Below are 24,202 nucleotides of genomic sequence, written 5' to 3'. Positions count from 1 at the left end.
GAGGTAAATGCTAGTGGGTTCCAGAACGGAGTCATGGGTCATGGGTGGGAAGGACCAACATTCTAGGAAGGAGTTGTGCACCTTCGTCACTTCTCTGTCTGCTGACTTTTCAGTTTGACTGCACCAATACCCTAAACGACCAGCTGCTGGAGAAGGTGACCGTCCAGGTAGAGCCGTCGGATTCCTATGAGGTGCTGTGTTGCATCCCAGCCCCTAGCCTCGCTTACAATCAGCCGGGAATATGTTACACTCTGGTTCGCCTGCCTGATGATGACTCGACCGCAGGTACTAACCCCCAGGAGGGAAGAGAGAGGAGTAGGAATGCATTACAACTTGAGCTCTTAAATGTCTGGGCAAATGCATGGGGTTCGGGAACAGGGTTCTTTTCCAGAATGAAATATAATGATAATGACGGTGTATTTATATTTATAAAACTCATTAGTGCTGCAGAAATAACTGGTTTTGTAACTAAGTCTCTGAGTAGTATTCGCTTGACGTTTAATGTTAAAAACAATGTATACAGTGGTAGCTCAACAAGGAATTCCTGCTTCCTGGTGGAACAGTGTAACCATTGAAGAGGGTTCACATTCCTGATGTCTCCTCTGAAGGATCATGGTCTCCTCCTCCTTGATGTTTGTTTCTGGGGCAGCCTAAGGACTTTGTATCTAGTAGGTCCATGGCATTTTAAAACAATTGCTTCTGGGGTCCTGTAGCCCAAGGCTGGTGGCTGAGAGTATATCCCATCCTAATGAGTGGCTTAGCCAACTTCTGTGTACCCCCATTTGAGAAGGGCGATGTAATTCTCTCCTTGACCCATGTGCAGTCTTGAGAGGGGTGGGGAGGCCTATGAAGGAAGGCCAACTGCGAGGGCCAGCAGTGTCTACAAACTTGGGGTTTGAGGTCTTGTGACCAACCTCCTGTGAATGTCAAGTGTTTATTTTTTTTTTTAAGATTTTATTTATTTATTTATTTATTTATTTGAGAGAGAGAGACAGTGAGAGAGAGCATGAGCGAGGAGAAGGTCAGAGAGCGAAGCAGACTCCCCGTGGAGCTGGGAGCCTGATGTGGGACTCGATCCCGGGACTCCAGGATCACGCCCTGAGCCGAAGGCAGTCGTCCAACCAACTGAGCCACCCAGGCGTCCCTGTCAAGTATTTATTGTACTTGATTTCTTTTCCCATTTTCCCGCCTGAATTCTTCTCTTCCCACATATCACTCCACTTCTCGACACTGTTACCCAGTTTTTACAGAAAAAGCACACATATCACATCTATGTTTTAAACCATTTTTATTACTAGTACAGGAAAAAAAACAATTTTTACTACTAGTACACAAAAAAACAATTTTTACTACTAGTACACAAAAAAACAATTTTTACTACTAGTACATGAAGAAACAATTTTTACTACTGGTACAGGAGAAAACAGAAGTTAACAAAATTCACAAATACTGGGGAAAGAAGTTACAGAGTTACAAGAAATTGTAAAAGTACTAGTAAATAGTTATCCCTGGTCATCATTCAGTTCTGTCTGGGGCTTAACCTGCCTTCTCTTAGCTCCTCTCCCAACTCCCTTTTTAGTTGTTGGTTCTGGGAGCCCCTGCCCAACCTCCTCTGTGTTGGACGATAGACCAGGCTACTCTCTCTAGCACGAGGTAGATTCAAGTTGGCACCATTGCTGGGTCTGAATCCCAGGTGGTTCCTTCTGGCCCTCGGCGGACCTGCTGTTCTCTTTTGCAGCCACTCTGGATCCATAACCCCCTGGGTAGGAAGGCACTTTCCTATCTGGCCTCCAGTATTTCTCCTTCAAGCATCAGGCCATCTGACTTTGACTTTTAATCACCTCCTTTATCCCTTTATGCAGTTTCTCTAGCTCCAGCCCCTTTTGGCTTCACTTTCTCTCCTGGTCGTTTCCCTCTGACATTCATCTAAAGGATGTCCACCAGCCACTAATGAAGCTGGCCGTATTCTGAAGTCAAGTCAGTTTTATTCGCCCTTGTTCTAAACCAGTATCGGGGCCCAGTCTTAACATGGCCCTGTGGCTTCCACCATCATCCTGGGAAACTGGGAAACGGCATTTTATCTTTTTTTTTTTTTTTCTTTTTTCCCAATAGCCCCCTCTCCTTTTTTCAGAATTCCTCCCCTTATTGGACTTCTAAGGTTTCTCTTTTTTTAAGGGATGCCATTACTTTGCAATTTAATTTTAAAGGGACATGAAATGCCGAACTCACTGAAGAATCCAACTCTTCCCAACTGAGAATACTAGCTCCTTCCATTTCCCCAGGCTCACTTGGATAGACGACAACTCAGGTGCCTCACACCCCAGGGAGTGGTCTTCACAGAATACAAGAAATACAAGTTTACAATATCAAAATACAGAAAACAACAATATCGAAATTACAGAAATTACATTGTACAGGAGAAAACAACCACAACAATAAGAGAAAACATTTCTACCAAGAAAAGAAGCATAGGGAAGGTTTTCTCACCCCTCCTTTCTAAAGAGTTAATTTATTTTTAAAGCGTAGATCTTACAAATTAGCCCAGAGGTTTCAACTTTTGGTCTGCTGGCTGTGGACTCTTTTGCTTGATGGTTTGTTAGTATTTTATTTATAAAAATTTGGCACTTGGAGAATTTTCTTTATTTCCTATTAAACTTTTCAAGGGGTTTGCTGATTGGTGTTAAACTCTTGTTTAGAGTTATAAACTCTTGTCCTTGCATCTTGGAGAAAAGAAATGGAATTTTGTCTCAACACTTGGACGTTTAAAACTTAATTGTTAGTACCAATTTATATTTGACCTATCACATGCCTGCTTAAAAGAAAACTCCTTTCTATTCTTTAGTTTGGTCAGAAATTCGCACATTTTTAATCAATGGCCAATTCAGAGTCTTTGCTGTGCAAAGAACAGAAGTGAAATACCAGGGCATAGATGGTAATAAGAGTCTTCTTACCCCCCCCCACCATTTTGCATTTTCCCCACTGCAAATACTATGAATTTTTCCAATCACCTGAAGATCTATACATCACTTCTACTAATTGCAAAAAGTTTATTTTTCACACAACCACAGAAGAGAAAAAGAAAAAAAGAAATTACACAGATCGCGATTTCTATCAACTCGAAAACTGTATAGCATAATAGAAAGACAGAGATAGATAGATTTTTGGGAGATAGATTGGGATCTGGATTTTGACTGCTACATATGGACTGGGTAACTTAGACAGATTATTAATTCTCTGTAAACCTTTTAGGACTGTTACAAAGATGAAATGAAATTCATAAGATGATTAGCATGGTACCAGACACACAGTAAATACTCAATAAATGGAAGTTGTTATTGCTTCATCTGGAACTACCCACTTCCTCTCTTTCTTCTTTCAAGTCTATCACAGTTCACAAGGACACACGCCCTCCAACCTCCAGAGAGCTATCCTAGCAATTATCCTGATCTTTGCTGTATCTTGAGCTTTTCTCTCTCCCCCCTTACTATATATGTGTACAAAACATCTAAACCCCATCTGATAAGATTTACCTAAACCCAACACCAAGATGGTCCCATAAGTCCTTCCCTCAGATTGTGGACAGTGTGTGGAAAGTTATCGGTATCACAGATCTCAATTCTGTGAGTCCTACTGGTCATCTTCTCTCCTCCAGCTGTTCCTCCTTTATGCCAGAATGTTTAGAAAAGCCTTCAAGGCAGTCTTCTTTCTTAGCGTCCTTTCCCATCCAGCAACTTCCTTTCCCCTGAGGCTTTACTGCACTCAGATGACGTGTGCGACATCCTACAAGCCTTTTCCTCTCGCTGACCCCTGCCTGTTGAGCTTTTTGTCCCACTCCCTGTTCCGAATCACTGTGACCCCTCTGTTGTTTGCATTATGGGACCATCCGGCCTTAGTGTATCACACTTCCCATCTCAGACGTCTTCACCGCATTTAAATGACTCACTTAGAAAGTCTGCAGTGGAAAGTATCCATCCCAAGATCCGGCTGAACAGCACATGTGTAGGCGCCTCGCCCTCTGTCACGAGGGACACTGTGACAATTCCTAACTCCTCTCTGCTGCTGGGCTTGACTTCCTGCCAACATGTCCTTGACACCCATCCTCACTTGAGCTACTGCAGGATTCTGACAGGCTCCGAACCACCCTCTCCCCCAACCCGGCCATGCCCCAGCCCCCTGCCGGTCTGTAGTCTCCATTCCATGGTCTGCTGTTTGATATTAATCATATTAGCTCCCGACACACTGGATGAGCAGCTTCACTTAACTGAAATACATCTCAGAGTGTCTCACTTTTACCTACCTACAACTACTCACTGGAATCCTTCTTCATGACCCTTCATGAAACTCTGCATCCTTCAAGCTAAGCACATATCCCAATTTCTTATTCAAATACTAAAAAAGTAGGACAGGTAGAACATTATTATTCAACCACCACTTCCTCTGCCTCCATCACCATAGTGGGCAGCAGTCTGGCCAGTATTCCTCCAGTCTGACCCATGATGAGATTGGCCAAGATTCCCAGTCCCCTTATCCACCTGCTCACTCATCTTGCCCCCCCATCTGGCTCCCCTCACATACACTGAAATTTCTATCATTCCCTTCTCTGTTTACTTCCTTCCTGCTTCCCGTCCTATTACATGTTCCCTTGTCACAGCATCACCGGCGTACAAATCTTTGTCGCTGCCTTTCCTGCATGATACTGTCTCTCCAGAAGGCAACAAAAGGTGGCATGTCCACTCATTTCCTCTTTTCCCTTCTTTTGGCCATAGAGAAAACCCTCCGCTCGTCTGCAGCAGTCAGTCCTGGTTCCACTTGCGAGTGAGTACTCGTCACTCACAGTTCCTCTTGTGACTGGCTTGCGCCTTGATCTTTGGACATCAGGAGTGCGTGAAGCACCTTCAGGCTTCACTTCATGAATTTATCTCCAGATGATACGACATTATTTTCCTGCACCTACCCACTTCCATGTGATGATCTGAGAGACTTTGCAGGCAGACACCTGTCTTCCTACAACAATTTATTTTTATATATTTCTCCCGTTTTCCTTTATCCCCTTAACGGTGATCAAGTTCACAGGCAGCGCTGTGCGTCATAACCATTAGAATGTTGCTCAGTAATTCCAAGAATTAATTAGTAAGTACACTGTCAACTTAATTTCATTTTAACCACTTCTCTTCCCGTTTTTCATCTGCTCATTTCCATTAGAAAGACAGTAAATATGTAAGTAGTGTGTCACCATCAACAACTTGCATATTTTCCAGTGCTCGGAGCAGTGCTTTCAGAGTCCATTGGGCTGCCCGGGACCACCGTGCTTTCTGCTTGGCTGTCCGGCAGCTGCTCCCTCTGCAGATACTCTGCACTGTCTACTGCCCCATCAGAGCACGTGCTGAACATCCGACAGCACCCACTTGCTTCTGTTTCCTAGCGTGCTCCTGCCTTCTGGCCTCAATACCACATAAGCCTTTCCTCTCGCCCCCAGAGCTGCCCGTGTCCCAGATGGGGAGTCCTTCACGGCACTGTTCCATTCTCCCTGATGCCCTTTTATCAAACCTGAGCCCTTGAAGCCACCAGAGCTTCTCTACTCCTCCACCCGCCTACCCCTTTCTTGTCCCATACACTCCCGCGACACACCCTGCCGTGGCGGCCCGACTCCACTGTCACTCTCTTTTCCACACTGCGCGGGATCACTGTGCTCAGACACGGGCTCTGCTCCACTTCACTGCCGCCTGCCCGGCACGTGAGGGAGTCCCACCTCTTTTCTTTGACATCTGCTCCCTACTTGGCCTGCCCTCCTGCACGCCGGGTGACCAGCTTCTCCGTCCCCAGTGAGCTATACTGGCCCTCTGACGCGGAAATCATGCTAAACCCTCTGCCTTCTCAGGCCACCATTTGGGAGGAGGTCATTCTCTGGGCATTTCTCTGACCTTCCGTCTTGTCACCATCCCCTGCACCGACTCGGTTGTCTACAGCATTCTCTCCCATCTCCTCCTCTGCTGGCCTCCCTGTTCTCCCCCACAGTCCTCAGCGGCCATGGTCTTCCTCTTGCACCAGCTTCCTCACACCCTCGTCCCCACCTGGGGGACCCGGCTCCTGGTCTCTCCACATCCACTCCTTCTGGGCTCACTCCCCGATCCTCTCACCAGCCTCTCCCGCCCTCCCTGCCAGGCCCCATCACCTGTCCTTTGTCACTCTTGTCGCCCTGTGGACCACCTCTGCTCTCCCACACTCTCCCACCCCTGCAGACTGCTCCCCTGCCCCACCTCCAGGGCCCCAGCTTGGCGTCTCCCCTGCACACGCGGCACAGGGACCGTCCTGTGACCTGAGCCACATGACGTTCCTTCAGCCACCCTGTGGGAGTCGTCCCGCTGGACTCGGGGTCTCCTCTGCTGAGCGCGCCCTTCTCCATCCCGCACCCGCTGCTCAGCCCAGGTCAGTCGTCTCTGCCTCAGACACACGGTGCTGACTCCGCTCCAGCCACTGCCGTCTCCCTCCGCCTTCCTCTTCCAGTGTCCTCTGCTGGTCTGCACCCCCGACCCACTGACAGTAAACCCCAGCCTTCAACCCTCACCACCCCACCGCCCCCATCCCCACATTGAACCAGAGGCCTTCTCGGCTACATCCATTTGCTCGCTGTCTGCCTGGGCCGGGCTCCTCCTTCCCCATGTCTCACGGCCCTGACTCTACGGCCTCCCCCGTCACCTACCCTGGCCCGGGGGCTCACCTGCTCAAGTGTCACCTCTCTGCCCACCTTCCACTCGGCCCCTTCCACCCAGTGATTCTCACCCGAGGACCCACGACCCCCAAGACCGCCTATCAGCGTCATCGTCTGGGCGTGTTTTTGGGTTTGCTTTTGTGTGTTTTTGGGTTTGCTTTTGCACTGAGCAGAGCACTGCTCCCCCTCAGATGTTCTGATAGGCCTGCCCTGGGGGCCGTGCCCACAGCCCCCCCCGGGTGAAAACCACCCCCCCATCCTCGGGGAGAATCACTGCAATGGAAGGTTGCCCAGACTCCCCGGGCAGCGCCCCGCCCTCGCGCACCTCTGGCCTCCTGCTTCCATCAGCGGCCGGGAACGCTTGTCCTCCAGGCCCAGCACCGCCCCAGCGGCTGACACGGGCCGGCTCTCTGCCCTTGGATCCCCTGCGTCCCCCCCCCCCCGTATTTACTCTCTGACATGTGACCTAACCCAAACCACAATGTGCGCTAGAGCACTGTTCTCTTCCTGACCCCTGCCCTGACACTCTTGGTGGCTCTCTCTTTCCTCTAGTGTTTTTCTCTTGGTATATGTCAGGACACCGTTCCCTGCAGAGCCTTGCCCCTCACGTCCCTCTGTCTCTGGCCAAGCGCACCTCTCCCTCTGCCTTTCTGGCAGCTGCTCTCCTGTCCTCTCCATGTGGACTCCCCGGTCTAACCCATCGTCTCTTCAGTCTGCGCTCGTCGCCCTCAACACTGGGTGTGAATCAGTCCACAAGCTCAGTTTGAGAACGGGCTTATCTCTGTGCCTGGAGTCTGGCCTATGTCTCCCCAGACCCCTCTCCATTGCTCCTATCCTGCCCTCACGTCCAGCCCCATCAAAGCCAAGTCCTGTCACTAACCCCCTCCCCACCTCCCACCCCGTCCCCTCCGGATCCGTAGTAAAGAGACTGGCCGAAAAGTTCTACCCTCGCCACCATATTCCAGGCCGTGGGAGCAGCTCCTGCACCACCTCTTCTTTCCTCCTTTCCCTGCCGCCGCTCAGGCCACCCTCGTCTGGCCCACCTCTCTGAACTTCCTCTGGGGGGTTCCTCGGAGACGGGTCTGGATGCGTTCTTCACCACCTCCCTCTTCTCTGCTCACCCTGTTGGTGTCCAGCCTGTCTCCCTTCTCCTTCGTCCCCTGGGTGCCTCCCTTCACCTTGCCTGTCTCTGAGACGTGACCCTCCTGTCACACTCCATCAAGACCCCTTTGGAGGGTCTTTCTCAAGATCTTTTCTCGCAGGCTACATTTCTTCCCTTTTCCTCCTCAGCCTGGGGGAAGCGCCCTGCCTCTTCCCTAGGACCCGTGCACCTCAAAGCTCCCCAGAGCCTGTCATGGAGTCCCATTGGGTCATCCCCTCACCATCCGAGGCGCTCCTTTCCCGGGACCTGGGCTCAGCTCACACTCTTTCCATCCCCTCAACGGGCCATTGTCCTCTCTGAAACCATCTGCTGTCGCTCTTCTGGTCCTTCCACTGGCTCTGACTCCCCTCCCTGTGTGAGGCTCCCCTTCCCCTAGCCTCACCCCACCTCACCTTCCTCCTTCCTCTCTCTTCCCTCAGTCAAGCCCTTGCACACAGGACTTTATGCCAGACCTGGACTTCCAGCTCGTCCTCCTTCCCTCACCTCCCTTGCTTCCATTCCTTCTCCCCTGGGTCCCCTGAGGCACCCCCACCCTGCACACCCCACTGACGCTGTCCAGATGCCCATCCGCCCTCCTTCCTGCTCGGCCATGTGATTTTGAGCCCATCCTGTCTCTCTCCATCCCGGGAAGGCTTCCCACCTCAGTTGTCCACCCAATGAAGCCTTTAAAACAAGTGTCCCCACACCTTACCCCCCCGTCCCTTGCTCTCCCCCTGGGCCCCTCTGCTGCTGCCATCATGTTCCTGGACCAAACCTGTGGCACCACACTGCTTTGAAGTTCCTTCGTACCCTCCCTGTACAGTCCCTGCCCCAGGCCAGCCCTGCAGCCCTGCAGCTCCCTGAGGCAGCACCCACAGATTCTGTGGCTGCTGCACACTCTCCCTTCTGCCTCGGTTGCCACCTGCTCCTCCACTCTGTGCATCTTTTCGACCCACACAGTGGACTCCAACCACGTGAGTCCATCCCAAGTCCCTGAAGGGACCTGCTAGAGGTCTCTGGGCCGGATCTGGAGTCATGTGCTGTGCTGCCCCACTTCTCTGTTTACCCGTATCATGGTCCCCTTCTCCTCCTGTTCTGGGGGCCCCGTCTCCAAACGTCCAGCCTGCGGAATCTCCATTCTGCCCCTGTCATTGGGCCTGAACACCACACACACCAGTCCTCTCCCTACCTAAGACATGGTGATGTCCCCGACAGAAGCTTCCAGGCCGCCTCCCTCTTTTCACCACTGAGCCCCTTGCACACTCATGAGGTTCCCTGCCCTTTCTCTGCTCATGGACACCCTGACCCAGCCTGCACCCTCCTACCCTGCAGGGCTGCTCTCTCCCTACTGGATGCAGAAGCAACTCATACAGTCCGCCCTCTGCTTCCTCGTCTACTCTTGTCTTCTAGAAACCCTCTGCTTTGTCCTCAGCGTCCCGTCCCACTTCCCCGAGCACCTTCCGGTCCTCCCATGGACTCAGCGGTTTCTTCTTCACGTCTGCTCTCTTCTGACCGGCCCTCGTGCTCTTCTGTGGCCAGGCTTTGGGCCCCAGCCTGATGTCCCGAACGCATCTGCTCCCCAGTCCACCCCAAATACTCTACACTCTGTGGCTATCATCCTGGAGACAGTGGGTGCTTCTCTGGACGTCTGACTTCTCCTTGTCTCCATATGCCCTTCACAGACAGGGTTGACTCGCCCTTCAAATAAGCCTCTGCCTCGACCACCTCATCCTCCCAGGTCTTCTGAGGGCTTCCTCACACCCTTGTCCCCACTTGGGGGACCCGGCTCCTGATCTCTCCACATCCACTCCTTTTGGGCTCTGTGCCGCCCTCTCGCTCCCTGATCCTCTCACCAGCCTCTCCCGCCCTCCCTGCCAGGCCCCATCACCTGTCCTTTGTCACTCTTGTCGCCCTGTGGACCACCTCTGCTCTCCCACACTCTCCCACCCCTGCAGACTGCTCCCCTGCCCCACCTCCAGGGCCCCAGCTTGGCATCTCCCCTGCACACACAGCACAGGGACCGTCCTGTGACCTGAGCCACATGACGTTCCTTCAGCCACCCTGTGGGAGTCGTCCCGCTGGACTCGGGGTCTCCTCTGCTGAGCGCGCCCTTCTCCATCCCACACCCGCCGCTCAGCCCAGGTCAGTCGTCTCTGCCTCAGACACACGGTGCTGACTCCGCTCCAGCTACTGCCATCTCCCTCCGCCTTCCTCTTCCAGTGTCTTCTGCTGGTCTGCACCCCGACCCACTGACAGTAAACCCCAGCCTTCAACCCTCACCACCCCACCGCCCCCATCCCCACATCGAACCAGAGGCCTTCTCGGCTACATCCATTTGCTCGCTGTCCGCCTGGGCCGGGCTCCTTCTCCCCCATGTCTCACAGCCCTGACTCTGCAGCCTCCCCGGTCACCTGCCCCGGCCCAGGGGCTCACCTGCTCAAGCGTCACCTCTCTGCCCACCTTCCACTCGGCCCCTTCCACCCAGTGATTCTCGCCCGAGGACCCAAGACCCCCAGGACCGCCTATCAGCGTCATCGTCTGGGCGTGTTGTTGGGTTTGCTTTTGCACTGAGCAGAGCACTGCTCCCCCTCAGATGTTCTGATAGGCCTGCCCTGGGGGCCGTGCCCACAGCCCCCCTCGGGTGAAAACCACCCCCCCATCCTCGGGGAGAATCACCACAGTGGAAGGCCGCCCGACTCCCGGGGCAGCGCCCCGCCCTCGCGCATCTCTGGCCCCCACCAGTTGTCACTGACACTGTTCTCAAATTCCCAGCGTTTCCCCACACTCGGACATTGCCCCGGCTCTGTCCTCTTGGAACCACCACATACATCCCTTCCGTAGTTATTCTTTGACACTGATGTGCCCCAAGCCCCAGTGTGCACAAGGGCACTGTTCTCGTCCCCCCTCACCCTCACACCCCTCCCGCCCCCACCCTTTAGGACACAAGGCACTGGGACAGTATCTCTGGCCCTAATCTTGTTCTTTTGGTGTTTGCCATTGTCCCTTTCACTATGTTACCCCTCCTGATTTCAGACCCATGACACCGTGTCCCTGTAGAGCCCTGCCCCTGTAGGTCTCACGTCCTTCTGTGACTCTGCCAAGCCCACTCTCCTTCTGCCTTTCCTGCAGCTGCTCTCTCTTGTCCCCTCCAGGTGGATTCACTGGTCTTTTCTGCCCTCTCTTCTGCCTATAGTCTTCATCCTCAAACCTGGACGTGTAATCAGCCTAGAAGCTCAGTTAAAAAAGATGTTTTTTTCAGTACCCAGAGCATGGCTCATGTTTCCCAACCCCCACCCCCATGCCCACTGATCCCAACCCTACCCTCCCATAAACCCATGCCACACCCCAACCCAAGTACTGCCCCCACCCCATCCCCCCCTTTCCACCCCATCCCCCCTTCCCACCCCAACCCCCCCTCCCGCCCCATCCCACCTCCCGCCCCGATCCCCCCTCCCACCCCGATCCCCCCCTCCCACCCCGATCCCCCCCCTCCCGCCCCAACCCCGCCGGATCCGTAGTAGAGCCTGGCCAAAAATTATTCCCTTGCCACAACATTCAAGACTATAGGAGCAGCCACTGTTCGCCAGCCCTTTTCCCCCCTCTTTCCCCTGCCTCTGCTCCCACTGGAGGGCCCCACCACTGGAAATCTTCAGATTGGCATCACTGGGACCTGCATGGATTCCTGCCTGTTCTCTCTTCTCCTTGCTCCCCCTGTTGGTGTCTCCCATCACCCTTCCTCCACACTTCATTCTCCATCCTTCCCAGTGCCTCCCTTCACCTCTGAGATGTGACCCTCCAGTCACACTGCATCAAGGCCCATTTGGACAGTCTTTCCCATGATCTTGCCTCACGGACTGCATTTCTTCCCTTTCCCTGTTCAGCTCAGGGAGAGCACCCTGCCTCTTCCCTAGGACCTATGCACCTCAAAGCTCCCCAGAGCTTGTCTTGTCATGGGGTCTCATTGGGTCATCACTTGACCACTGGGTGTGCTCCCTTCCTGGGACCTGCTCTCAGCTCACACTCTTTCCATCCCCTCAGCAGGCCACTGTCCTTTCTAAAACCATCTGCTGTCCCTCATCTGGTCCTTCTACTGGCTCTGACCCCACTCCCTGCGTGAGGCTCCCTTTTCCCTAGCCTCACCCCACCTCACCTTCCTTCCTCTGTCTCCTCTTTGAGTCAAGCCTTTGCCCATGGGACTTTACCCCAGTTCTTCCACTTCCTCCTCTTCTTTCTTCCCTTGACTTTGGTGCTTCCTTCTCTCCATCAGGTCTGAGGAACCACCCAGTCCATTGTGTTTGATCTCCCACTCCTCGTTGACATGGTACAGACCTCCTTTGCCCCCCTTCCCTCTTGGCCATGTTCCCCTCACAACACCCACCTGTAGACTTAAGACCCTCCTCTCACTCTCCATCCCATTGTGCCTCGCCCCCATCTGCTGTCCACCAGAGGAAAGGGGTCCTCAAAGCCCCAGTCCCCGCCATCTGCCCCTTGCTCATCACCATCTTACTCTAAACCTGTGACAGTCCACTGGTTTTGAAGGTCTTAACCCTTTTCTGGCTCCCTGTGTGGTATCCCCGCCCCATGCTAACCCTCATCTTCAGCCCTGGGTTACAGGGCTTCCTTCCTTACAGTCCCTTCCACCTTGGTTCCTACCCACTCCCCCATCACTTCTAAGCAGATTTGCTGTCCACACACTGGACTGTACCCACCTGAGATCCCACTTCAGCAACCTTGAGGTGACCCGCCATGGTTTCTGTACAGGGTCTGTCTTAATGGGCAGGGTTGCCCCTTTTTTTTTTTCACTTCAGTTATCAGGTCTCTTTTCCCCACCTGCCCCTGAGGGCCCCTGGTAGTCAGGAGTCTGAACTGTGGTGTGTTCAACTCTGTTGAACTCAGCTCTGTTCCTGCTGTGGCCCCCCTACCCTCTCCCCACCTCCTGCCTGCTGTCCCCAGATTGGGGCTCCTCAGCCTCCCTCTATTATGTGGTGCCCCCATTTACAGACCCAGAGTTCCTGGTACATCATGATTTTCTCCCCTTTTCCATGCTGCTTGTTGCTTTATTTCCTGAGTTCCATGACTTCTCCTCTGAAGGACCACCTTCCATGGCTGTCTTTCTCTTTCCATGCCGGCTGCACACTGACCTGGCTCGGCCCATCCCCCACATTTGCTTCTGCTCTCCTAGAGACCTCTTCCTCTTCAGCATCCCATCCCACTTCCCCATTACACACCTATCATGCAGCACATTTCCAAGCTTTTCTTGACATCTCCATTTAGACCAGCCCTCTTGTTCCTCCTTGCTGTCACCTTTGTCCCCAACATGCCATACTAAATCCATCTCTTGTCCCAACTTGCCCAAGACCTTTCAGGTCCGCCATTTTGGAGGGTGTTGCTTCCTTAAGCTCCTCTCTGAACTTTCATCATCTTACCATGATCTGCTGACAGGGCTGTCTTCCAACATTTCAATGAGCCACCACCTGTATGACCTCATCCTTCTGGCCTTCTGTGTCTCCCAGGTTCCATGCTTATCTTACCTGTGCTGTGCACATTGTCCTACACGGGCATCCTCATGCCTCTGGCTCATTCTGGGGCGCACAGCTCCTGGTCTCTCCATGTCCACTCCCTCCTCTGGGCTCTCTGCCACACTCTCGGCACAGCGCACTCCCTGATCCTCTCACCAGCCTCTCCCGCCCTCTCTGCCAGGCCCCATCACCTGTCCTTTGTCACTCTTGTCTCCCTGTGGACCACCTCTGCTCTCCCACACACTCCCACCTGCTGCAGCCTGCTCACCTGCCCCACCTCCAGGGCCCTGGCTTGGTGGCCCTCCTGCTTGACATCTCCCCTGCACATGTGGCACAGGGACCGTCCTCTGACCTGAGCCACCTGACGTTCCTTCAGCCACCCTGTGGGAGTCGTCCCACTGGACTCGGGGTCTTCTCTGTCGAGCGCCCTTCTCCATCCCGCACCCACTGCTCAGCCCAGGTCAGTCGTCTCTGCCTCAGACACACGGTGCTGACCCCTCTCCAGCCCATGCTCCCGCCCCTGTGCGCCCACACTGTCCTGTCCTCCTGGGCCCCACAGATGTCCCTCCCTGAACCTTTCATGCTTCCATTCAGACCCCTTTATGCTCCTCTGACAGTGCTCTCAGGGAGCCTGTTCCCGGTTCTCCTCCCTTCTCCCTTTCAGGACAGCATTCCGCCCTCTGCCTGCCCTCCCACTTTGGCCCCCGCCAACCCCAGCCTGACACCCCTGCACTCCATGTCCACTGCAGAGAGCCCTGGGTCCTGCCACCCAGCCCTCCTGTCCTCCTCCCTCCCCCCTCCCCCAAGCATCTCTCTCCCAGGTGCTCCCCTTCAGTGCGGTCTCCTATCCTGTCTGCCCCTTCCTATAGGGACAGGGCTCTCTGCTTCTGTCCATAAAACCCAACTACCTTTGGTTGCTCCTTCCATCTCTCAGTCTTATTCCTCAGTGTCCGCAGCTTCTGGGCTACCGCCTTTGCTCTCCAGTCCCAACCTTGTCGGCGGATCCTAGCACAGCCTCCATCATTCCCGGTGCCTTGTGGGCTATATCCATTTCCTCGCCATCTGCCTCGTCTTGAGTTCTCGTACCCCAGGTCTGACAGTCTTGACTGATGCCTCCACCCTTACTGATGGGGACCTCATCTGCTCGGGCCTCATCTCTCCGCCCATCTCCCCACTCTGCCCCTTCCCCCAGCAGTTCTTCCCCAAGACTGCTAGCACGCACAGACTCCTGTCACCAGCAGCAGCAGCTCAGGTTTTTGTCCTGTATTTATTTGCTTATGGTTTGTCTCGAACAGAGCCCTACTCACCCCTTCAGTCTTTTCTTGGGCTTCCATTGTGTCCCATGCCCACCGCCCCATCCCAGGGAAGGATCACTGCGGTGAGAGCCCAACCTGCCTCCTTGGGTGGCCACTCCCCTTACCTACCTCGAGCCTCCAGCCATTTGCCAGCAATTTGGGTTCCTCAAGTCCCAGCACTGCCCACAGTCGGATGCCAGCCGCGCCCCAAACCCTGGCTGCGTTCTGGCCTCGTTCTCTCCTTATCCCCTCAGCACACTCCCTGCTTCCTCCAACTCTTAATGACTCACTGCGACACCATGTGTTGGTCTTTCTCCATGGTCTGGTCCTTCTCCATGCTTGCCACTGGCCCTTTTCCTGCGGTACCCATTCTCATCAGATCTGTGAAGCAGTCCCACTGTACATCCTTGTTCTTCCGGTGCTCCTGGCCATTTGTGTTACCTGCTAACCAGACCTTTCCCTCCACCTGGCCCACAGCTCCTCTCTGTGTCCTTCCTGGGTGGATTCACTCCCACCCCCCCACAATTCCCCATCCTGTAGCCTTCACCTACCACACAGGACGCAAAATGAGCCCCCTTCTCAGTCACATGAGATGGATTTGTCAGTGTCAGAGCTTACCTTGTGCCCCCCTCATCTCTGCACCCAGTAATGCCCACCTTGCCCTCCCATCTAACCCACATGCAGACCTGAGCCCTCCCTCACATGTTGTCAGAATCAGTGGTAAAGAGCCCACCAGGAAGTTCTGCCCTTGCCACCACAGTATTCAAGGCCACAGAACAGCTATGGCTCCACTCCCACTGCTGACTACCCTTTCTCCTCTCCCTTCACCCAGTGCCTCTGCTTCCACTGGCAGAGCCCGAGGTCCAAACTTCCTTCTGGTTGGGACCTCTGAAATCTGACTGGATTTCAACCCGTCACTTCCCTCTCCTTCCCCTCCCCTCCCCACTCCCATTAGTGTCCAGCCTTCCTCCTGTCTGTCACACTTCTTCCTCCTCTTGGTGCCTCCCATCACCTTATCTGTCTCTGGGAGTTGACATTCTCATTTAGTTGCAACAAGGCCCCATTCTGCTATCCTTCCTGCCACCTTTCCTTATGGGACACTTTTCTTCCTCTCCTCCTCAGGCCACCTCTTCTCTGGAACCCACGCATCTCATCTCCAAGATCCCTGATGCCTGTCATGTGGGTGTACTGGGTCATCCCTTCTTCATTGGGAAGTGCTCCCTCCCATGACCTGCTCTCACAGCTCACACTGTTTCCATCGTCTTGCCAGGCCACATCCTCCCCTGAAGCCATCTGCTGTCTCTCGTTCCCATCCCTCCACTGGCTCGGGCCACCCTCTTCCCTTTGGGCTCTCTTTTCCTAGCCTCACCCCATCTCACCTTCCTTTCTCCTTTCTCCACTTTCAGTCAAGCCCTTGCCAAAGGGACTTCACACCAGACCTGCCACTTCCTCCTCCTCTTCCTCCCTGCGCATTCACAGCTCCCATTCTCCATCAGGTCCCCTGAGACACCCTCGCCCATCGCCCTCCCTCTCTCCTTTGCCATGGGCTGGATCCCCTATTTCCCCCTTGGCCATGTTCCTCACAATAACCACATGCAGGATTTAAAGCCCTCCTCTTGGGGCACCTGGGTGGCTCAGTGGGTTAAAAGCCTCTGCCTTTGGCTCAGGTCATGATCTCAGGGTCCTGGGATCGAGCCTCACGTCCGGCTCTCTGCTCAGTGGGGAGCCTGCTTCCCTTCCTCTCTCTGCCTGCCTCTCTGCCTACTTGTGATCTCTCTCTGTCAAATAAATAAAATTTTTAAAAAATCTTTTAAAGCCCTCCTCTCACTCTGTATTCCATTTTGCCTCACCCCCTCTGTTGTCCACTGAATCACAGCTCCTAAATCAAAGCTCCCTAGGTCCCCACTATCCTGCCCTTACTGTCTCCCTCTGTGTACCTCTGCTGCCCTCATTCTCTTCTTGGACACCCCGCTGATCTTCAGAGTCCCCGTCCTTCCCAGTTCCCTGTGTGGAGTCTCTGGGCCTCATGCCTTTGCCAGCCCCACAGGATGGGCAGAAGAAGGATTCAGTACTTGGTGCAAAATGTCACCTCTGCTTTGGTTCCCACCCACTACCCTGCCATTTCTAAGCATATTTGCTGCTCACAAAATTCCATGTGAGTCCATTCCAAATCCCTGAGGGTCTCTGCCATGGTTTCTGTGCAGGATCCATCATAATGTGCAAAAATGCCATGTCTCTTGTTTCACCCTATTTTGACCCTTTTCCCCCACTTCTGCTGAGGGCTTCAAACACCCGTCTGTGGCATCTCAGCTTGGCTCAGCTCAGCTCTGTCCCTACCATCTGGCCTCAGTACAGCACATGCCAGCCCTCTAACCTCCCAAGATACCCACTGTCCCTAGACTGAGAGCTCTCTAGGCTGCCTTCCTCTTGGTGTCCCCTCTACCAATCCTGACTGCCCTGTACCTTCATGAGGTTCTTCCTCTCTCCTCTTCTGTGCTGCCTGTCCCTTTCTTTTCCCTTCGGCTTCTCTGACCCAACTCACAGCCCCCAAATAGCTTTCTCATGGATGCCCAAGACTACTGTCTATATCATCGCTTGACTGGCTGAACCTTGCGTGGTCCACTCTGCTTTTTCTGCCACTCTTCTCTTCGAGAGACTCTCTTGGTCACCTTCAACAGCCTGTCCTACTTTCCATACCACATGCCACTCACAGAAAAGACTCAGTGGTCTTTTCCTTGACATCTACTCCCTTCTTGACCTGCCTCCTATTCATTCTGTTGCCAGCTTGTTCAACTCTGACTTGCTGTACTGAATCCATCTTATGTCCCTCTTCATGCCCAAGCACCTAGCCTTTTCAGGTATACCATGTTGAAGACAGTGGTTCCTTATTAGTGCTTCTCCAACCTTTCATCATCCCCCCCAATGCCCCTCACTGACCCGGCCATAGCCAAAGTTTAACAGGCCACCTCTCCCACCCCATCTTCCCCTGGCCTCCTCCAGCCTCTCTCAAGTTCCTTGCTGCCTGACCCGCAGTGTGTTCTTTCTTCTGCATGGGCTTCCTCACGCCCTTGGTCCACTAACAGAGGCAAATTCCCTCACAGCTCTCTCCTTCAAGCTAACATACTTTCTTGGTGAAGTACAACGCAATATCCTTTGAACAAGCCTCCCATGCCCCAGCTGGAAGAAGCCCTCACCGGTCCTTTGTCACTCTTTTGCCCTGTGGACCACCTCTGCTCTCCCACACTCTCCCACCCCTGCAGACTGCTTGCCTGCCTCACCTCCAGGGCCCCGGCTCGGCACCCCTCCTGCTTGGCGTCTCCCCTGCACACGCGGCACAGGGACTGTCCTGTGACCTGAGCCACCTGACGTTCCTTCAGCCACCCTGTGGGAGTCGTCCCACTGGACTCGGGGTCTTCTCTGCCGAGCACGCCCTTCTCCATCCCGCACCCACTGCTCAGCCCAGGTCAGTCGTCTCTGCCTCAGACACACGGTGCTGACCCCGCTCCAGCCCGTGCTCCCGCCTCTGTGCACCCATGCCATCCTGTCCTCCTGGGCCCCACAGATGTCCCTCCCTGAACATTTAATGCTTCCATTCAGACCTCTTTATGCTCCTCTAACAGTGCTCTCAGGGAGCCTGTTCCCAGTTCTCCTCCCTTCTCCCTTTCAGGGCAGCATTCCGCCCTCTGCCCTCCCTCCTGCCCTGGTCCCTGCCAGCCCCGGCCTGACACCCCTGCACTCCATGTCCACTGCAGAGAGCCCTGGGTCCTGCCACCCAGCCCTCTTCCTGTCCTCCTCCTCTCCTCGTAGGCTTATCTCCCACAGATGCTCCCCTTCAGTGCGGTCGCCTATCCTGTCTGCCCCTTCCTTCTGTGTGGACGTCCCCTCTGACGCTCTCTGCTCACACAGTATAACCCAGCTCTCTCGCGGTTACCATTCCCTCTTCCTCAGCTTTAGTGTGAGTGTCCTCAGCTCCGGGGACACTCACTGGCATTCCACTCCTTCCACACTGAGAGCGAATCCCAGCACTCCCCTCATCATTCCGGGGCCTTCTCGGCTACATCCATTTGCTCACTGTCTGCCTGAACTGGGGTCCTTCCCCCTGCCTGATGGCCCTCACTCTGCAGCCTCCACCTACCCCAGCTCAGGAACTCATCTCTCAAGCGTCACCTCTCTGCCCGCCTTCCACTCGGCCCCTTCCACCCAGTGATTGTCACCCGAGGGCCCACGACCCCCAAGACCACCTATCAGCGTTATCATCTGGGCATGTTCTGGGGTTTGCTTTTGTGTGTTTTGGGGTTTGTTTTTGCTTTGAACAGAATACCGCTCCTACTCAAGTGCTTTGCTCCCCCTGCCCTAGGGGCCATGTCTGCAGCCCCCCTCGGGTGAAAACCAACCCTTCCCCCCCCCCCCCCGCCGCAACCTAGAGAAGAATCACTACTTTGAAAGCCCTGACTTCCTGAGCTGCCATCTCTTCTCATGCACCTATAGGTGTCCGTTGTCTGCCACGGAATCTTCGTCCTCAGATCCCAGCACTGGCCCCACTCTGTCACAGGCACTCTTCTGGCACTCTTCCTCTTGGATCCACCATATTACACTCCCTTTTGTGTTTACTTGTTGACATGTGACATGCCCCAAATCCCAGTGTGCGTCATAAGCACTGTTCTTTTCACACCCCCTGCCACACTCCTCTTACTCTCTCACCATTTGTGACTCTCAAGCATTCTGAAATATCTTTGGTCCAGTCTGGTCTTTCTTAGCATTTGCCACTGTCCCTTTACCTCTGTTACTCCTGCTCATTTCAGACCCGTGACACTGTTGCCCTGTAGAGTCTTGCCCCTGTGGTCCTCACGGCCTACGGATGTACCTGCTAACCAGACCTTTCCCTTCTACCTTTACTGTGCTGCTCTCCTTTGTCTTCTCCAGGGGAAGTCAGTGGTCTTTCCTACCTTCTCAGCCTGTGGTCAGCAGCCTCAACACTAGATGTATAATCAGTCCACAAGCTTAGTTAAAGATGGATTTCTCAGTGCCTAGAGCTTGGCTCATGTCCCCCCCGACATACACACCCCAACCCCAACCCCTCCCCACCCCTAGCCCATTAATCCCAATCCTACCCTCTAGACCCAGTACAACCCAACCCACCCAGTAAAATTTGACCCACACCCCACCCAACCCAACCCCTTCCCCCGTCTCCCCCCACCCACCCCTTTCCCTACCTCCCACCCCTTTCCCCACCTCCCACCCCATCCCCACCTCCCACCCCATCCCCACCTCCCACCCCCATCCCCCACCTCCCACCCCAGCCCCAGCCCCACCGGATCCGTAGTAAAGAGCCTGGCCGAAAAGTTCTACCCTTTCCACAATACTCAAGGATGTACAAGCAGCTGCTGCTAGCCACCCCTCTTCCTTCCTTCCCAATGCCTCTGATCGCACTGGCTCACACCAAGATCTGAACTTCCTTTGGCAGGCATCTGGGAGATCTGCCGGGGGGCACACTGTACCTCCCCCTTCTCCCTGCTCCCTGTGTTAGCATCCGCCTTGTCCCCCTTCTACTGCATTCTCTTTTCCTTCAACCCTTGGGTGCCTCCCCTTACCTGGTCTCACGAGGAGATGGCCCTCCTGTCAAGGTCCCATTTGGACATTCCTTCCTGCAGCCTTTCCTCATGGGCTACATTGCGTCCTTTTCCCTCCTTGACTTAGAGCTCATGCATCCCCTGCCTCTTCTTAGAGCTCATGCATCTCACTTCTAAGGCTCCTTCATTTTTGTCATTTAACTGCACTAAGTCATCCCTTCATCATAGGGATATCTCCTTTTATAACCCTCTCACAGTTCACACTTTATCCATCACCTTAATAGACCATGTTCTCTCTGATACTATCTGCTGTCACTCATCTGGTCCTTTCACTGGCTCTGACCACCACCCTCCCATGAAGCTCCCTCTTCCCTAGCCTCACCCCATCTCACTTTCCTTCTCTCTCTTCCCTTACAATCAACCCCTTGCCCGTGGGACTTTACACTGGGCCTGCACTTCCACCCTTCCTATCACTCATGCTCTCCCACTCCCCATTGTCAAGTTCCAGATCCCTGCTCTGCCTTCTTTACCTTTTAACCACATTCTTCTCTGAGCACCCAAGTGCAGGGTGTAAGACCCACCTCTCATTCTCCATCCCATTCTGCCTGGCCCCCTGTGTCAGGGGCCAGATCAGGCATCTGATCAAACATTGTGAACAAAAGCCCACCACCCCCAAGCTCTTGGCATGCTTTTCTCTCTCCTTCTGTGCACACATTGTCTTCTTAGACTAGACGTATGACATTCCCTGGTTTTGAATGTCTTCTGCTCTCCTTCTCTGTGCGGAGGCTCTGTGCAGACCAGACCTCCGTCCTTGCCGGCCCCCCTGGAATAGCAGAAGCATGAACTGGGTCTTGTAAAATGTCACCTTTGGCTTGATTCCTCCTCCACTCCCTCACCATTTCTATTACCTATCCGCTACCCCCACGCTGGCCTCCATCCACAGGAGTCCATCCCGCATCCCTGAGGCTACCTGCTAGTGGTTTCCGTGCAGAGCCTCTCAGTATGCAAGACTGCGTGGTTTCCTCTGTTCCATTCCCCTCACTGAATCCTTTCCCTCCTTGCTCCTGACGCTCCCAGCTTTTCAGCCCCTGTAGCTGTGGGGGTTTTGCTCTGCTTCTCCCATCTGCTCTCCCTACTGTACACGCTGTCCCACTGCCCTGTGAGATGGGGAGCTTCTCAGGATGCCTTCCCCTTTTGCAAGGTGCCCCCTTTACCAACTCTGGGTCCCCTGCATAATTGACGTTCTCTTCCCTCCTCTATGCCGCCTGTCTCTTCCTTCTCCTGTCTACTCACCGGACCCAGCACACTCTCAAAGACTGCCTTCTCACAGCTACTCAAGATGCCACTGTCTCCTCTCCACATGGGCTGTAGAATGAACCTTGCTCAGCCCATCCTCTGCCTCTTCTCCCACTCTTGTCCTCGAGACACCCTCTGCCACATCTACAATGTCCCGTCCTACTTCTGCCACTGGCCGCCATCCCCAACTCGTGCCACCTTTTCAGATCTGTCACTGGGGAAAGGTCCATGTTTCTCTGGGCTGTGTGGTGACACATCACTTCCCACCATGCCCTGCAGTGACAGTGTTCTCTCCAATGTTATCACAAGGCCCCTCAGGCACCCTGGACCTCCGACCCCCCCTGGCCCAAGTTCCTGGCTTGCCTGATGCATATTACACTCATTTACCCTTATGGGCATCTACACACACCAGTCCCACCAGGGGCAAAAGTTGCCAGAGCCTCCTTTTGGCTCTTTCTCAACCCTCTCTTGGGGCAGTGTGGTCCCTTGTGCTCTCCACAAGCCTCTCCTGCCCTAATTACCAGGCCCCAAACCTGTCCTTTCTCAGTCTTCTTGCCAGTTAGACCACCTCCTGAAGCCCTCACACCTAACCTGTCTCCTGGGCCCAGACTGAAGGTCTCACCTGCTTTGTGCCTGTACTGTGTACAAAGGAAAGAAAATGTCTAAATTCATGAGCCATTCAGCCACCCTGTGGGAGTCGTCCCGCTGGACTCGGGGTCTTCTCTGCCGAGCACGCCCTTTTCCATCCCGCACCCACTGCTCAGCCCAGGTCAGTCGTCTCTGCCTCAGACACACGGTGCTGACCCCGCTCCAGCCCGTGCTCCCGCCTCTGTGCACCCACACTGTCCTGTCTTCCTGGGCCCCACAGATGTCCCTCCCTGAACCTTTAATGTTTCCATGCAGACCCCTTTATGCTCCTCTGACAGTGCTCTCAGGGAGCCTATTCCCAATTCTCCTTTTTCCTTGCATCCTCTGTCCTCTGTCCTTCCTGCCCAGGCCCCTGCACTGCCATGCAAACATCAGAGCACTTAGCCTCAACCTACACAGCCCCGGGCCCTGCCAACCACCCCTCCTCTCTTCCCTCCCTCCCCAGCAGGCATCTCTCCCCCAGATGCTGTCTTTCAGTGTTGTCTCCTATCCCTGCCACCCCGCCCTCCTATGGGGCCATTCCCTCAGGTGCTCTCTGCTCCCGGGCCACACACAGCTTCCTTCTGGCAGCCACTCCCGTCTCTCTAGATCCTGCAGCTAAAGCATCCTAGGCTTTGAGAACACCACTCTGGCATACTAACTCTTTACCCAGCCCCAGTGTTCCAGAGGCCTTCTTGGATACATCCATTTGCTCGCTGTCTGCCTGGGCCGGGCTCCTTCTCCCCAACATCTCACGGCCCTGACTCTGCGGCCTCCCTGGTCACCTGCCCCGGCCCAGGGGCTCACCTGCTCAAGCGTCACCTCTCTGCCCGCCTTCCACTCGGCCCCTACCACCCAGTGATTCTCACCCGAGGACCCACAACCCCCAAGGACCGCCTATCAGCATCATCATCTGGACGTGTTTTTGGGTTTGCTTTTGTGTGTTTTTGGGTTTGCTTTTGCACTGAGCAGAGCACTGCTCCCCCTCAGATGTTCTGATAGGCCTGCCCTGGGGGCCGTGCCCACAGCCCCCCTCGGGTGAAAACCACCCCCCCATCCTCGGGGAGAATCACCACAGTGGAAGGCCGCCCGACTCCCCGGGCTGCACCCCGCCCTCACACACCTCTGGCCCCCAACAGTTGTCACTGACACTGTTCCTCAAATTCCCAGCGTTTCCCCACACTCGGACGTTGCCACTCTGTCCTCTTGGAACCACCACATACATCCCTTCCGTAGTTACTCTTTGACACTGATGTGCCCCAAGCCCCAGTGTGCACAAGGGCACTGTTCTCTTCACACACCTTCCCCTACTCCGCCTCTGCCTCCAGCACTTGACTAGCAGGCATTGTGACACAATCAGTCCCAACCTGGTCCTTTCCAGCAATTGCCATTAATCCTTTCCCTATGTTACCACTCCTTATTTCAGACCTGTGGTGCCATCCCCCTGCAGAGCCTTGCCCTGTGGTCCTCATGGACCTTTGTGATTCCTGCCAAGCCCACTTCCCTTCTGCCTTTCCTGTGTATCTTGCCTGTGTCCTCTCTGGGTGGATTCACTGGCTGTCCCCAGACTGCGGTCATCACCCCCAGCATTGTACTTGTATCAGTCCACAAGCTCAGTTAAAGAATGTTTTTCTCAGTGCCTGGAGCACAACACATAACCCCCCCGCCCCCCCATCCCCCCCACCCCCATCCCAACCCTGCCCTCCCAGCCAACCCCAGCCCAACCCCAGCCCTAAGCCCATCCCCCACCCCAACCCCAGCCCCAACCCCATCCCCCACCCCAACCCCAGCCCCAACCCCAGCCCCACCTCCCACCCCGTCCCCACCGGATCCGTAGTAAAGAGCCTGGCCGAAAAGTTCTACCCTCACCACCATATTCCAGGCTGTGGGAGCAGCTCCTGCACCACCTCTTCTTCCTCCTTCCCCTGCCACCGCTCAGGCCGCCCTTGGTCTGAGCTTCCCCTTGGGGGGCTCCTCGGAGACGGGTCCGGATGCATTCTTCACCACCTCCCTCTTCTCTGCTCACCCTGTTGGTGTCCAGCCTG

At 54.5% G+C, this 24,202-nt stretch overlaps 1 protein-coding gene and 1 long non-coding RNA gene across 2 annotated transcripts in view; one reads left to right on the top strand and one right to left on the bottom strand.

The window, feature by feature from the left end:
* Positions 1-24,202, top strand: part of COPG2 (COPI coat complex subunit gamma 2) — a 117,002-nt gene that overhangs the window by 71,761 nt on the left and 21,039 nt on the right. Inside the window, exon 20 of the mRNA XM_044246575.1 lies at positions 114-285. Within this exon, the coding sequence (XP_044102510.1) occupies positions 114-285 (172 nt within the window). The remainder of the gene's footprint in view (positions 1-113; positions 286-24,202) is intronic.
* Positions 1,385-24,202, bottom strand: part of LOC122905076 — a 41,313-nt gene continuing 18,495 nt past the window's right edge. The window contains exon 2 of the long non-coding RNA XR_006384311.1: positions 1,385-8,511. This is a non-coding gene — a long non-coding RNA (uncharacterized LOC122905076). The remainder of the gene's footprint in view (positions 8,512-24,202) is intronic.

Source organism: Neovison vison, chromosome 4 (genome assembly GCF_020171115.1).
Source record: "Neovison vison isolate M4711 chromosome 4, ASM_NN_V1, whole genome shotgun sequence".
NCBI lineage: Eukaryota > Metazoa > Chordata > Mammalia > Carnivora > Mustelidae > Neogale > Neogale vison.
Note: the sequence above shows the minus strand (reverse complement) of the source record. Positions and strands in the feature narration are given on the sequence as shown.